We start from the raw sequence: 15,168 nt of genomic DNA, 5'->3' as shown, positions 1-15,168 counted from the left end.
TAGCATATGCCTGTGAGCCAGCGGAAGGGACGGTGGTCCTGCTTCTCTCCTTGACTTGTCCTTGTGGCCGCCCCCTGGGCTCCCCTCCCCCTCACCAGCTGCCAGCAGTCCCAGCCAGGGGCCGCCGCCCCGCCCCCCCAGTCTGTCCCAGCTCCCAAGCACTGCTGTTGTTCGCCATATTTGGCCACAGTGCTCCTGCGGGGGGCGGGGCGGGGCTGACATCACCCCGAGAAGGGGGGGCCACTCCCTGGATGAGGGGAGGCGGGCACAGACTTGGGGGAGGCAAGAAAGTTGCTTTGAAAAGTCTGGGGCTGCTAGGGCCCCCCATGCGCCGGGCCCCTGCTGCTCTGAGGGAGGCCTCAGGAAAAGATTTGGGGGGAAATGGGTTGAGGACTCTGTTGGGAGGGGTCTTAGCTCATTGTAGTCCCTCTTCTGCCTCCCCTCTAACGTCCGCCTGTGGCACTGTCAGACTTGGGGCACGGGCGTGGGGCGGTGGCTTGCCTCCCAGCTAGCTCAGTATAGGCGCCGCTGTGTCCCCCGGCATCCCACCCCTCCCCGCTACTCTTATTACAGAACTTGCTCTCAAGGGGTTGAGGAGGGGATGGGGATGAGAATACAGCTTGCCGGGGTGAGCAGAGGGGTGTGGGCCCTCTGACCCATCAGGAGCATGGCTTCCTCTCTCCCTAGCTGCCCTCTGGTGTGGTGGTCTTGGAGGCCTCACAGGAAGGGTTACAGCGGTCTGGGGTTCCTTGAAGTTGCTCCAGCCACCTGTGCTGGGGGGGGACCCTGTGGTCTGGACCCCACTGGGCATTCTCAGGTGGTTGCCATGACAACCCATGCTGGGCCTCCTTTCCCTCTGCAGGTGGTGGGGCTTCTTACCTTGGTTAAGAGACTGAAGCTAGATTGCCTGTATTCAGAACCCAGCTCTAGCACTTACTAGCTGTGTGTCCTTGGGCAAATTGCTTAACCCCTCTGTTCTTTGGTTTCCTCATCTGTAAAGTAGAAGTAATAATAGTATCTACCGCATAGGTGATTGTGAGGATTAAATGAGTCAATGTGTGTAAACTCCCAGACTAGTGCCTGCCATATGCAGGTGCTGTCATTCGTAGTAAAGTTAAATGTAAACTCTATATCCATCTGACATTCAGGCCCCCAGGCCCTCCCCATCCCATGCCACTAGCAACTACCTTCAAGCCTTCCAAAGCAAAGAGGTGGCCCCCACAGGGAAAATCCCCACCCATTTGGCAAGACCTGAAATTCTTGTTTGAGGGGAAAGAAGTCTCTTCCCCAGCTTCTGATGGGGTCTCCCACTCTCCACCCTGCTTCCCCCTTTCCCTACAGCCCAGAGCAAAGTCCTGAGGTCTAGCCGTCTGGGGCTCTGGGGCTCCCAGGACCCTGATACACATTGGACATGTGGTTCTGAGGCTGAAGGGGGCCGGGGGGGTGAGCCTTAGGGCTGTGTGTGTTGGGGGACTGTCTGGGTGTGATCTGCTTTAATAACCCAGCCTGGCGTGTGCAGGGAACTCAGAGTTTACAGAGCCCTGGCCCATCCACGATGTGGGCCAGGGCAGGGGCCAGCGTGTGGGTGGTTTATGGGCTGCTGCGGGGCCGGGAGGTGCAGGAACAGGAAGTGGGATGGAGGAGTGGGTGGGGTTGAGCAAGGCTGTTGGCCAGGCACCTTCTCAGCTGCTCCCTTACCAACCAGTGTCTCTCCCTTCTCATGATTCCTGAGGCAGTTCCTGCCCTGAGTTTAGGTTCCTTGGCAGGGTTCTCATGAGTTATCTTTTGGGGAAGGTAAAACTGTACCCTTCCTGGATCTGGGACCCTCCTCAGGCCACAGCGGGTCCTTGGCAGGATTGCACTGATGCTGTGGGGAGAATGAGGGGTGGGGGTCCCTGGTTGGGGATCCTGATGACAAGGAGGAGGAGCTGGCACAGCGAGAGCCAAGGAGCCTCTCTGAGAGCCACAGAAGCACTGGGCCCTACCCCTCGTGGTCCTCCTCTCTGCCCATCATGGTGCCTTTGGCAGCTGCATGGCCTTGTGAGCCTGTTTGCCTCATCTGAATAATGGGCATCACTCCTTGCCCTCCCCGCCTTAGTTTTGAGGATTGAATAAATATGAAAGTACTTTTTCCCCACAAAAGTACTGTGTAGGTATAAGGCATTGTTATTGTTGCTGTTGATCACCACCAGGCATCATGGTTGGCACTTTGTCTGATCTCATTTCATTTTAACCCTCACAACCTCAAAGGAGACCCTTCCTTCGTTTTACAGGACTGAGGCTCAGAGAGGTGAAGGTCACGCAGCACTGACTAAACATAACCTCTGGTTGCCTCCACCCAACCCTGGAGCACCTGCCCCGGGGGTGGAGATTGCTGTGGTCTGGGAGGACCCTGCCCTAACCCCTCTGCGTCTGCCCCCCAGGCTCAGGCTGCCCAGTGGGCTCAGGCCCAGAGCCCAGAGCCCAGAGCAACCAGCACAATAGCGTCCAACAGCTGGAATGCCAGCAGCAGCCCCGGGGAGGCCCGGGAGGATGGGCCCGAGGGCCTGGACAAGGGGCTGGACAACGATGCGGAGGGTGTGTGGAGCCCGGACATCGAGCAGAGCTTCCAGGAGGCCCTGGCCATCTACCCACCCTGCGGCCGTCGCAAGATCATCCTGTCGGACGAGGGCAAGATGTACGGTGCGTGTGGGGAGGCACAGGGACCCTGGACTGCACCTGGGGAGGCGGTCCAGCCCTCCTCACCCCTCCCTCTGCTCTCTGCCCCCTCACCCAACCGGTTTGGCGAAGTCCTGGAGGCCGCCAGCCCTCTGAGGGCGGGCGGGTCTGGGCGTGCAAGCCTGTGTGTCTGGATCCTCCTCATAAACAGGCCAGGTTTGCCCCCTCCACCAGAGCGCAGCCCACACGTGACACCACCCCCACCCCCGACCCCACCCCCGACTGCCCCTCCTCTCCTCGCTCCGGCCAGCCTGGAAGTTTCGGGGTGACTCAGTGGGCCCGGGAAACTGGGTCAATCTGGTGTGTTCCAGGCTCGGCCCAGGAGAGGGTCCCTCTCCTGGGAGGACGTGGGGGAGCCCGAGGGGTGAGACCTGGGGTGGGATCCCAGCAGAGAGCAGTGTTTCCCACTGGCGAGTTCCCTCCAGAGAACAGGGGGCGTGGAGAGGGGGCTGCAGAGTGGTGGGAGGCCCACAGTGTGACAGGGCTTGCGTGGGGAAGGGCGCTGGAGAGACAAGGGGACTCCCTCACTCCTCACACCCCCTCCCAAGTCTGCTCCTCTCCTAGCCCCTCTCTTTTCCACCTTGCCCACCTCCTGCCTCCAGAAGGGAGCATCCACCCTGGTCCAGCCCTGAGAGGGCTCTCCCAGGGCTGCATTTTTGGGATAACTCAACACTTTGGGGCCTGACTCCTTGCCAGCTCCCTCCAACCCGCCCCGACAGCCTATGGCTGGGTGAGGCAGGCCCTCCGCCTGTCCCCTCCCAGTGTCCAGCACTGGCTGGGCTGCCCCGTGTCCCCTGCCCCACCACCGTGCCACGCCCACCCCCAGCCCCAGAGCCCCACTCACGGGGCAGGCAGATGTTCCAGGGCGCCTTCCATAGGGCGGGGGCCGCCTGCCCCCACTGCTCCCTCCCAGATGGCTGGGGCAGCCCCACAGGGTATTTTTAGACAGGGCGGAGGGAGTGGGGTGGAGAGGGGCAGGCAGGAAGGGAGGAGCCGTGGGGCCAGTTCCGTCATGGAAGAGGAATCTGGAGAATGCGGTCCTTCTGGGGAGGCTATGGGGTTGGGGGGCAGGGGGCCTGAATTTGGGGGTAAGAAGCCTACCCGCTGAGGATGCTGACACATGCTTCACCGTGCGTCCCAAGCACCCCCTTTACAGGGCCAAGCGCCCTGGATGCCGGCCAGCCTCTGGGTCCCCAGAGGGTCCCTGGTGCTGAGCAGAGCCCCCACCCCAAGTCTGACAGGCTGCACTCTCTCACAGGGAGGGACAGACACTGGTAACCAGTGACATGGGGGTGACAGGTTCAAGGACACAGTGACATGCTCAGTGACACATCTTGACCCAGGCTGTCAGTGTAGGAGACGTGTTGGAGACCATCTGGTCCTTCCTGCCTGTTTCACCAGAGAAGGGCAGGGACTTGTCCAGGGTCTCCCGGTGGCAAGGACAGCTAGGACAGGAACCCAGGCCAGAGTTCTTACAGACACACACAGGTATGCGTGCCCAGTCATCTCTCTCTCTCTCTCTCTCTCTCTCTCTCTCTCTCTCACACACACACACACACACACACGCACACACACACACGCACACACACACACGAGCCCTTACCCTCGGAGGTTTGGAGCTGGTGACAGCACGGAGACAGCACGGAGAGGAAGGAAGCACTGCGGGGGACTGGGAGTGAGGGCCCCAGCTGTCCTGCAGCCCTTCGGCCACACCTGCCCCTGTCTGTCTCTCAGGGAAATCTGTCAAGCCGCCTGACATTGTTCCACCTCCTGCTCTGCTGCCCCTCCCCCAACAGCAGCCCCCCAGGTCCTGGAGGCGGTGGGGGGAGCTCTGGGACTTCCCCACCATCCTTCACCCACCCCGCTTGTGCCCCTTAGGTGGGGTGGAGCGAAGAGAGTGGGGAGAGAAAACAAGAGCAGCGTGTGTGGGAGGGACCTGGTGTATTTCCAGCTGGTGGGGGGGTCAACAGCCACCAGGGGTCCCCTTTGACCAATCCCTATTTTTTCCTCTCACCCCAACCTAGGCCGAAATGAGTTGATCGCACGGTATATTAAATTGAGGACGGGAAAGACTCGGACAAGAAAACAGGTAAAAGATAATTTACGCTGCAGCCCCTCTGCCCTCACACACTCTCTCCCCTGCCTCTGTCAGCCCCTCCCAGGCCGAGCTATCCCATTGCCCTGCCCGCCTCCTCAGAGCTGACCCCTTGCCCAGCCCACTCCCCTAGCTCCCTGACTGGGGCTCGCACCCATGCCAACTGCATTGGGAGCGAGGAGTCTTCACCACTGCACCACCAGGGAAGTCCCCACTGTCCTTTCTGACCCCCCTCCCAGACCTGTGATCCAGCGACCACAGATACGCCGCAGTGGGCAACTGTGGCAGCTGCATGTCACTGCCCTGAGTGGCTCGCTGACCAGTCAGGGAGACAGACAGTTGGACAGGTGAGGGCAGAGCAGGGCAGCATGGCTGAGATCAGAGCATGTACTGTCAGACTAGCATTGAGCCTGGACCAGGGAGGGGAAGGGAGGAGGGAGGGCTAGGAAGGCTTCCTGGAGGAGATGACACTCAAGATGTATTTTTAAGAAGGAAGAGGATTTAGCCAGGCAGGAAAAAGGGAGAGGATTCTTCCAGGCTGAGGAAGTTGGCTATACAAATAGTAATTGTAAGCCCATTCAGAGCTGACTTTGTATTAATTTATTTAGTCCTCATAGCAACCTTATGCAGTAGGTACAGTAACTATCTCCATTTTACAGGTGAGGAAACCGAGGCACAGGGAAGTTAAGTAACTTCCTAAGGTCACTCCACGGGTAGGTGGTGGATCCAGGATTCAACCCACTGGGCAGAAAAGAGCCTTCCATTAGCAGTGTGGTGTGTGGAGGGAGGGGTGGGAAAAGCCGAGGGCTGTGAGAGATTGAGCTGGAGGCCAGAGGGACAGGTTTCCCGGGGGGCAACTGGGGGCCATGGAAGGGAATAGATCAGGGAGTGGCTTGTGGCAGCTGTCAAGGCATCTTGTCTCCGGAACACCCGAGGCAGTGGATAGAGAAGACCAGGCCAAGGCAGGGACCTAGGTCAGCAGCGGTGGCCTGGGCAGCGGCAATGGTGAGAGTAGTGGTGGTAGGGATGGAAGAAACTGGTGATTTGGGAGATGATTGGGTGGCGGGAGAGAGGCAGGCTCTAGGCAGGGACCTGGAGAACCGAGGCCAGCTCTGGCCCTCAGCCCCCCAAACCTCCCTCTCTGGATGGGGTTTGGGCCTTGCACCCACCCCTGAGATCCTCACTGTCTCAAAGGAAGGTTCTGGGTCCACCCACCCAGTGCGGGAGTAGAAATGCTCCCTCATTGTTCAGGCCTTTATTAACCACTCTCCCTGGGCCAGCTCATGTTGTACAGCATTTATTCACTTAGCAAATCATTGAGCTACTACTATGTTCTCGGCACTAGGGACCCGGTGAGGAACTGGACAGACAAGGGCCCAGTTCCCTGGAGCCTGGGGCCACAGGAGGAATACTGGCTGATCAGCCCCCGGGTTCAAATACCTTGCTCCTATACCTGCGGGGAGGGGGTGCCTCATCTCCAGCCTCTGTTCCTCAACCATTCAATAGCTGATATGTAGAACAGAGTGTATTTGTATAAGAATGTGCCGCTGCTGTTGCTATTATTATTACTGTAGTTATAAACAGAAAGCATCCCAGGCACAGGAGGAGGGCACTGTCCCAGCGTGTCCTGCTTCACCCAAAAGACATGTTCATAGGAACCTGTTTGTCAGAGTTGGAAGGGGCCCAGGCATCTTTAAGCGAGGCCCAAGGAGGGTAGCAGAGCCTCTTACTTCTGGGTCCAGCATCATACCTGCTCCTGGCCAGGTATCCCGAGAAGGCTGGCTGTACGTTAACATTTTACAAATGAGCTGTCGGCAAGCTCAGGATTTTAAAAACCTCTGGCCTTTGTCATTTTGCAAGGGTGGCACTCCTCTAACTTTATTCTGTATTAGAACTCTGATGTCTAATATCTCCTTAAAGGGGGTTCCTTCCTATGGCTGTGAGAACAAGGCATGTCTTTATGTGTTGCAAAGAGCAACCCGCTGACATGCAAGGTTTTTTGGTGGTTTTCATTTTACTCTCTGTTGAAAAAAAATGCCATTTTCATTTTTTTTTTACAGCTACATACAGCAATTAATAGCAAGTACAGTGCCTCCCTATTGAAAACACAGCTAAATATTACATTAGGATTAAGTCCCATGTGACTTTCAGCTGTCACAGAGCTGACCATTTGGAGATAGTCCTCTGGTCTAAGGGTATATTGGTGGTGGCCAAGTGGGCTGTGGAGTCAGGCCACCTGGGTTCGTCTGTGTGACCTTGGATAAGTTGCTTAACCTCTCTGTGCTTTGGTTTGATCATCTGTAAACTGGGAATAATATTAGTACCGACTTCTTAGCATTGCTGTAAAGGTCAGAGGAGTTGGTACATGTGAAGTGCTGGGAACAATAGTAGCTGTGCTCGGTAAACGGCAGTTACTGTCATGACGTGAAGTGATCGGGAATCTTGCCAGACATAGGTCTGAATCCTAGGCACCATGAGATGGCATGAGAAGCACCCGCCTAGGTTCTAACTAAGTAGCAGGGGGCTGCCTAGCATCGCATACATAGTAACTTTTAGTCCACGATTAAAAAGAAAAGAAACTGTTTCTTTATGGAGATAAAAACAACTTACAAAGAAAGCCAACAGCAATTGCTGATAATGAAAGTGTGAAGCAGCTTAGAGGATCCACCTGTTCCCTCGCGCTTGTTTCATGGGGAAAACAGTGACAGTTAGGTTCTCTGAGGCTGAGGGCCAGATCCTTGACAATGCCAAGGTCTGTTGTGCAAGCCCAGGGCGCACGCATCCAGACCGTGACTAGCTCAGGTCTGCCAGGAGAGGGAGGCTTCAGGGAGGAGGGGCTGGAGAAGAAATGCAGTTAAAAGCACATACTGTGTACATAGAGATAGTGTACACTGCCATGTATTAGTCCGAGGAGAAGGAATGTGTACTGGGGGAGGAAGCTGCATGAACAAAGCAGGAGTCAGACCAGGCCAGGTTTCATAGGTCAGCAAGCTGGTGGGGTTCTCGGAAGGACTTAGGCAGTGGTACAGGGGAGACCTTTTGTAAAGGATTTTGGGCTTGATGTATAATCTGGTGGCCAGCAGGAGCATTATGGCCCTGGCTAGCCTCTGTGATGCCAATTAGAAAAAACAGTGTCTCCTCTGAGGATACCAGTGAGAAAAAGTCACCTCTTTTTGGAAGAATACAAAGATGCTCTTCCTCTGTTTTTTACCAGTCATCTTTTATTGGGTGTTAATTCTCCGTTAGGATATGAAAGGATTCAGGGCAGCTGGGTAAAGGTCAGGAATGAGGAGTGTGCCCTTCACACCGGGCCCTCTTCAGTGATACTTGCGTGGCCGCTCGTGTTCGAACTCCTTGTAAGAACAGCAGTAGTTGAAAAGCATGTAAGCTGCCAGCACCATAGAAAGCCCAGCGAAGCTCCCTTTCTTCACACTGACATATTATTGTAATACTGGTAGTAACCTCTTTGAAATGCTCCAGCAATGCCTTTAGGGGTAAAATCCTGCATCAGTATCCAGCTTGGCAACTCCCCTATTTTGACATCCAGGAGCTTCTCTTCCTTCAGTGCTATGACTGATGCCATTTTGGATTCCTGGGTCTCTCTTCCTCCACTTTAGATGCAGTCGTGCACCAGGGCACACAGCTTGGCCAGCAGAGCTTGGGCTGGATTTTAGCCCTCACTGGGCCAGGTGCGCTTATGCAGTGAACAACCTGTACAACTGTACATGGTGCTCCTGAAAGCCACGGTAGGCCCTTGATCAAGACAGGGCCAAAAGAGGGCAGAATTGGCAGGGCCAAGGTGTGTCTGCCCACAGGGGCCCCACGGTCACCCCTCTTACATTTGGTCCCAGAGATGAGGGCTGGGATGCTCCTTGCCCGTGGCTACCCTGTGCTATGCCTCCCTCACTGTCTGTGTTTTCCTCTCTGGCTGGGCGCGGGGCGGCCCCTAGGTGTCCAGCCACATACAGGTTCTAGCTCGGAAGAAGGTGCGGGAGTACCAGGTTGGCATCAAGGTACGTTGGGCGCCTGACTGGGGCCTCCAGCCCTTCCTCGGCCTCTCACTCACGGCGCCTCTACCACTTTCTCTGCACGGCTCAGGCCTCTGCCTTGGCTGGCTCTCTGGCCCCACTGTGCCTCTTTTCTGGCTGAAACTCTGTTCTTGCCTCTCCTGTTCTTTCTGTTCTTTTTCTCTTTCTCTCTCTCTCTCTCTCTCTCTACAGGTCTCTAGCCACTTGCAGGTTCTAGCCAGGCGGAAATCTCGGGAGATTCAGTCCAAGTTGAAGGTATGCCCTGCCACTTGGCCTGGCCCTGCCCAGGCCTGATGCTGCTCTCTGACCCCAGCCCGGGACAGGGAAGGGGCTGAGGAGCTATGGGGGGCAGCAGGGGGGGTCTCAGAAAGACAAGCGGCAGAAGCAGCCCATTTGCCACTTCAGGCTACACAGGGCCAGAGTCCCTGGAGAGTAAGCAGGAACCCAAGGGGACAGCAAGCCCTACAGCGAGGGAGAGGAAGACCACCTGGGGGCCACTAAGGCCCACCTCTCTTCTTCTCCATTTTCCTTTTCTCCTTCCTCCTAACTGCTGCTTGCTAATTGCATGGGGACTCCAGGTGGGCAGGGAGGAGACACTGGTGGGGACTGGCGGGCATGGCCATTCCTTGTCTTGGACGCTCAATCCTGACTGCTCTGTGGCTGAGGATCTCAGAGCCTTGGGTTCATGGCCCTGACCCAGGTCAAGGCCCCTGTAGGCTGCATCTTCTTCTCCCTGCCCACAAATGCCCAGCAGACTGGGCCTCCCGCCCCAGTCCCCACGCCTATAGCACAGTACACGTGGACAGACCCAAGGGGCCCCAGCTTGGTCCACCATCTAGATCTCCAGCCCCTCTGCCCTCATCCTAACCTTTGCAGGGCACCCCCAGCTGGCACGCACTCCCTCTAGGTGGCAGTGGGGCTGGGGGAGGGTCCACAGCTACCTCTGAGCTTCCCTGCACTCCTCAGGAACTGAGAGCCAGGTGGGCATTGAGAGGAGGAGGATGAAATGGCATGTCCCTCCACCCCATCTGGCCCTCCTCTGTGTCTCTTCTAATCCATTCTCCTTCTCTTCCACAGGCCATGAACCTGGTGAGTAGCATTGCCCCTCCCCGGGGGGTGGGGGGCAATGGAGGGGAGAGCACCGAATATAGGATTTTCAAATTATGGATTGTGAAATCAATGTAATAGGCTTGCAAACAGCATTTTTTTAAAAATGCATTATAGGGACTTCCCTGGTGGTCCAGTGGTAAAGAATCTGCCTTACAATGCAGCGGACGTGGGTTCCATCCATGGTCAGGGAACTAAGATCCCACGTGCCGCGGGGCAACTAAGCCCACGCGCCACAACTACTGAGCTCGCACGCCTCAACTAGAGAGCCCGTGTGCCGCAAATTACAGAGCCCACACGCTCTGGAGCCCACACATCACAACTACAGAGCACACACACTCTGGAGCCCATGCACCACAACTAAAGAAGAGAAAACCCGCGCACCACAACTAGAGAGAAGCCTGTGCACCGCAACTAAAGACCTGACACGGCCAAAAATAAATAAATAATAAATCTTTTAAAAAATGGATTATAGTTCTCAAACTTTCGCATGCATCAGAATCACCTGGAGGACTTATGAAGTCAGATTTCTCAGCCTCACCCTCAGAGTTTCAGATTCAGTAGGTCTGGGCTAAGGCCTGAGAATTTGATTTCTAACAAGCTTCCATGTGATGCTGGTGCTGCTGGTCCGTGGACCATACTTTGAGAACCACTGATGAAATAGAAAATATGAGAGTGCGTGACACACAAAATAAGCAAAATAAGGAGAACTGTTTTGGCTTATACTGGGTTATGGAGTAAAATAATTTCTTATTGTGGATTGTGATCAGAGGGGTGATGTACACTTAGGAGACAGGGCTTCGGGGGCGGCCCCTGAGGCAAGCCCCTGTCTTGTCTCTGGCCTGGCCTGGGCCTCACAAGGCTCCTCCCGTCCTCAGGACCAAGTCTCCAAGGACAAAGCCCTCCAGAGCATGGCGTCCATGTCCTCTGCCCAGATTGTCTCAGCCAGCGTCCTACAGAACAAGTTCAGCCCACCCTCCCCTCTGCCCCAGGCCGTCTTCTCCACTTCCTCTCGGGTACAGGGGTCCTGGGAAGTGGGACTGGGGTGAGGGAGTGCCTTTAGGGTGGGCCGGAGTGGGGGTCCTGGATACTGAGGGACCCTGGGCTTCTTCCCATCTCTGCAGTTCTGGAGCAGCCCCCCTCTCCTGGGACAGCAGCCTGGACCCTCTCAGGAGTGAGTATGGTGGCATTTCCTTCCCACACCCTCTTCCTTCCCCTGGCAGCCATGCTGGACTTCCCCTCCCATCTGCATTCCAGCAGCAGCTGAGCAAAGTCTTCGTTCAAAAATAGAGGGTTGGAGAGCGCCAGTTAAGAGATCTAATGCATCTGTCTGTTCATTCATGTGTTTGTTCATTCATCAACCAGTTGTCATCCACCTTACAATTATTTTTCACTCAGTTAATCTCTGAGTCAGTCTTTCATTCAACAAGTCAGGTAGTCAAGTATTCTCAGCTCCTTCAACTCTAAGATGACTTTCTTCCTAAGACACGCCCTCAGTTTAATGAACAGCTCTGCAGGGTGGGTTTGAAATGCTGCATTAAATGTGCACATCAGTTGCGAGATGCAGCCAAACTTCATAAAGTTAAAACGCGAAGAAAACAAAAAGCTTGCAAGTTAGCTGGTCAGCATGTATTTCTGGGCCTCCACAGGAAGGCCCAGTGGCTTCCTATGTGGGGTCCCAGATGAGACCCATGTGACTGGGCCAGGCGGAAGGTGGGGAAGGGGGTGACCCTCTAACCAGCCCATGCTCCTGTCTGCAGCATCAAGCCCTTTGCACAGCCAGCCTACCCCGTCCAGCCACCCCTGCCGCCAACGCTCAGCAGTAAGTTCCCTGCACAAGGCAGCCACCACCTCTCCCTCCCTCAGCAGCTGCACCTCTGCTCAGAAGAGCTGGGGCCAGACTTGTATGTGTGTGTGTGTGTGTGTGCGTGCACACGCGTGCGTGTGTGTGCACGCACGTGTGTACGCGCACAGGCTGGGAGGGAGGAGTGGCTGGCATCTGTAGGGGAATGGGACAGGCCAGGAATAGCCCCCTTACCTTTTACAATGTTGCTTCCACAACTCTGCTACAAGTACACACCACCAAAGGTGTCACATTGATATGTGTATGTATATATAATTCCTTCAAGGGAAATACGCTGAAATCTTCAGAGTTTTACTTTCGCTAGGAGTTAGGATTCTGGGTAATTTTTTTTTTCTGGGTAATTTTTATTTTTACGTTTTTCACTTGTCTATATTTTCTGTTTGGACACACATTAATGGTGACATGAGGGAAAATCCACTGATGTACACTACTAGGGCCACCACACACGGTGCTGCAGTCTGTGTACTGCACAAGGACACCTGGCAGGGGAGTCAAAATCCAGCCCGTGTTCCCGTCCAAAAGGGGCACCATTCTCCAGCTCACACACAGGCTCTGTGCGGGGGTAGGGGGCGGCTCTGTGTGTAGCCGCACACCCCCCCATGCAGACGAGGGTCCGTCTTGTCCTCCCAGGTTATGAGCCCCTGGCCCCGCTCCCCTCAGCTGCTGCCTCTGTACCTGTGTGGCAGGACCGCACCATCGCCTCCTCCCGGCTGCGGCTCCTCGAATATTCCGCCTTCATGGAGGTGCAGCGCGACCCTGACACGGTAATGTAGCGGGTGGGGCAGGGTCTGTGCGGTCCAGGGCCACAGCTCAGGGTCACGGGGTTGGGACACCATAGGGCAGGTCTGTTCCCTTGCAGCCCCCCGCTCCCCCTGGGCCTGCACACTCTTGAGCTCTCCTGACCCTGTACTGGGCCCTCCCCACAGTACAGCAAACACCTGTTTGTGCACATCGGCCAGACGAACCCCGCCTTCTCTGACCCGCCCCTGGAGGCAGTGGATGTGCGTCAGATCTACGACAAGTTTCCCGAGAAGAAGGGTGGCCTGAAGGAGCTCTATGAGAAGGGGCCCCCTAACGCCTTCTTCCTCGTCAAGTTCTGGGTGAGCTGCCCTGGTCCCTCTCTGCTCCCAAGGGTCCCCCCAGATGTGCGATGCACCCAGGCCTACCCTACCGACCCCCTCTCCCCGGGCCTGTGGGCACTGTGCGGGCTATGTATGCCCCCAGCCCCAGGGCGGGACGCCTCCCTGGGCCTCGGACAGCAACTTAGGCCGCCCCGCCCCCTCCTCCAGGCCGACCTCAACAGCACCATCCAGGAGGGCCCGGGCGCCTTCTATGGGGTCAGCTCCCAGTACAGCTCAGCCGACAGCATGACCATCAGCGTCTCCACCAAGGTGTGCTCCTTTGGCAAGCAGGTGGTGGAGAAGGTGGAGGTGAGTGGGGGCCCGGGGGTGGGGGAGGGGCTGGGGGCGGGCCAGCCGAGTGATGCCTGACCCCGGCTCCCGCAGACCGAGTACGCCAGGCTGGAGAATGGGCGCTTCGTGTACCGCATCCACCGCTCGCCCATGTGCGAGTACATGATCAACTTCATCCACAAGCTCAAGCACCTGCCCGAAAAGTATATGATGAACAGCGTCCTGGAGAACTTCACCATCCTGCAGGTGTGGAGGCGGCGGGGGGAGAGGGCGGCGTGGGGGTCATGGGAGCACCCCAGGCACAGGGGCCTCGAAGCAGGGGTGGCCAGACCCATTCCTCAGAGGAGGAGACCGAGCCCCAGAAAGGAGAAGGCTCTGCTCAGCCCGCACGTCCCATGGCCCTGTGCCGCCTGACCTCCCGCATCTTCCTACCCGGCCCCCAGGTGGTCACGAGCCGGGACTCCCAGGAGACCTTGCTCGTCATTGCTTTCGTCTTTGAAGTCTCCACCAGCGAGCACGGGGCCCAGCACCACGTCTACAAACTCGTCAAAGACTAGGGTGCCCTCCGCCCCCACCACCACAATCCAGGACGAGCATCTTCTCCACACACCTGCCTGGCACCCCTAGGGGTCCAGGATTGAGGACTCATCCACCTGCCAGGCCTCAGGCCCAGGACCCAGGAGGCCTCCCCATCTACCCTGCACACACACTCCCTGCCACTGTTCTGCGCTTTAACTGAGGGAGGAGAGAGGAGGGCTCAGCGGTGGGGCAGACTGGCAGTGACGCTGACCACCGTACCCAGCTCTGCCCAGCCTCGAAAGACTGGGAGGACACCTTCGAGCCCAGGCACACGTGGCCGCTGGCCCCTCAGGGGACTGTGACGGGCGGGTGAGGGAAGAATGGAGACCAAGGGAACCGGAGTGCAGAGGCCCCAGAAGGGGAGTGTCGAGTTGGGGTCAAGTTGAGAGGAAGAGAGAGGAGCCCACACTTTCTGTGCGCCTGCTGTGTGCCAGGCCTCGTGCAGGCCCCCAAGTGCCTTGTGCCATCCTCAGACCCTGCAGGGCAAGCGTGGGGCTCGCTATCTCAGTGGAGGGACCCGTGGGAGGGGTGGGCGGAGTTGGAGCCCTCCCCCGGCACTGCCTGTCCCTAGAGCCCAGGTTTATGCTACCTCCCTGGAGTGGGGGCTGGCCACGGGGGCAGGCTGGAGGGTCTGCACCGAGGGGCCAGCCGTCTGGATTGGGGGCCTGAACAGACCACCTCCTTCCAGAGCACGGGGGGCTCCTGTGCGGCCCTCAGAGCTGCCTGACCCAGGTCTGGTCCCGAGCCACCCAGCAGCCTCCCGATGGGCGAAGGCTTCCAGGGGCAGGCCCAGGCCTGAAGCAGGCTGGAGGGTCAGGTGGGAGGATGGAGCCCCAGCCCCTGGGCAGGCCACTGGCCCAGGGACAAGGGGTGGCGGAAAAGTTTGGCATTTTTCTCTTGCCTAAGACTTGCGTCTGGTGGTGAACCCTCGGGGGGCACCTGTCCCTTCTGTTTTCCCCACCTCAGTCTCTCTGGCCTGGAGCAGCAGCTCCCCACACCCCGTTCTGGGATTGAAGGTTAACCCTTCCCCGGCAGCCCCTTCTCAACACCCGGGCTCCTTGGCCCCCAGCCCCGTCCTCCCGCTGCCTGTGGGTATTTATGAGTTTTGTATGAAGTACTGTGCCCCTTCTTCCCCCCGCCCGGCCGCCCCTGAGCTTCCTGAAGGTCCTCACAGTTTGCATATCGCTCAGGCCACCTCCAAACCCAACCTAGGTTTTATAATGTATATTATATATTTGTTGTGTATTTTTTAAATCCAGCTGTGATGGGTTATATCATAAATGTGGCGCAAGGCTGGCGCAGGGGGCCTCAAGGCCCAGCTCCTGCTTAAAAAAAAAAAAATTAAAGTTATTTGTTTGTGGGTTA

At 57.0% G+C, this 15,168-nt stretch overlaps 1 protein-coding gene across 1 annotated transcript in view; it reads left to right on the top strand.

Annotated features, from left to right (window-relative positions):
- The window catches only part of TEAD3 (TEA domain transcription factor 3), a gene marked incomplete at its 5' end in the record, with an annotated part of 23,265 nt that extends 8,097 nt beyond the window's left edge, over positions 1-15,168 (top strand). Inside the window, 14 exons of the mRNA XM_081247373.1 lie at positions 2,274-2,290; positions 2,424-2,682; positions 4,743-4,807; positions 8,764-8,826; positions 9,034-9,096; positions 9,919-9,930; positions 10,827-10,964; positions 11,073-11,122; positions 11,709-11,770; positions 12,443-12,576; positions 12,739-12,912; positions 13,102-13,242; positions 13,318-13,470; positions 13,668-15,168. Coding sequence (XP_081103499.1) covers positions 2,274-2,290; positions 2,424-2,682; positions 4,743-4,807; positions 8,764-8,826; positions 9,034-9,096; positions 9,919-9,930; positions 10,827-10,964; positions 11,073-11,122; positions 11,709-11,770; positions 12,443-12,576; positions 12,739-12,912; positions 13,102-13,242; positions 13,318-13,470; positions 13,668-13,781 — 1,445 coding nt within the window. The 3' untranslated portion in view covers positions 13,782-15,168. The remainder of the gene's footprint in view (positions 1-2,273; positions 2,291-2,423; positions 2,683-4,742; positions 4,808-8,763; positions 8,827-9,033; positions 9,097-9,918; positions 9,931-10,826; positions 10,965-11,072; positions 11,123-11,708; positions 11,771-12,442; positions 12,577-12,738; positions 12,913-13,101; positions 13,243-13,317; positions 13,471-13,667) is intronic.

The sequence above is a fragment of the Mesoplodon bidens genome, assembly GCF_964165515.1.
Source record: "Mesoplodon bidens genome assembly, chromosome: 10".
NCBI classification, from domain to species: domain Eukaryota; kingdom Metazoa; phylum Chordata; class Mammalia; order Artiodactyla; family Ziphiidae; genus Mesoplodon; species Mesoplodon bidens.
This window is presented reverse-complemented; position numbering and strand designations above follow the sequence as displayed.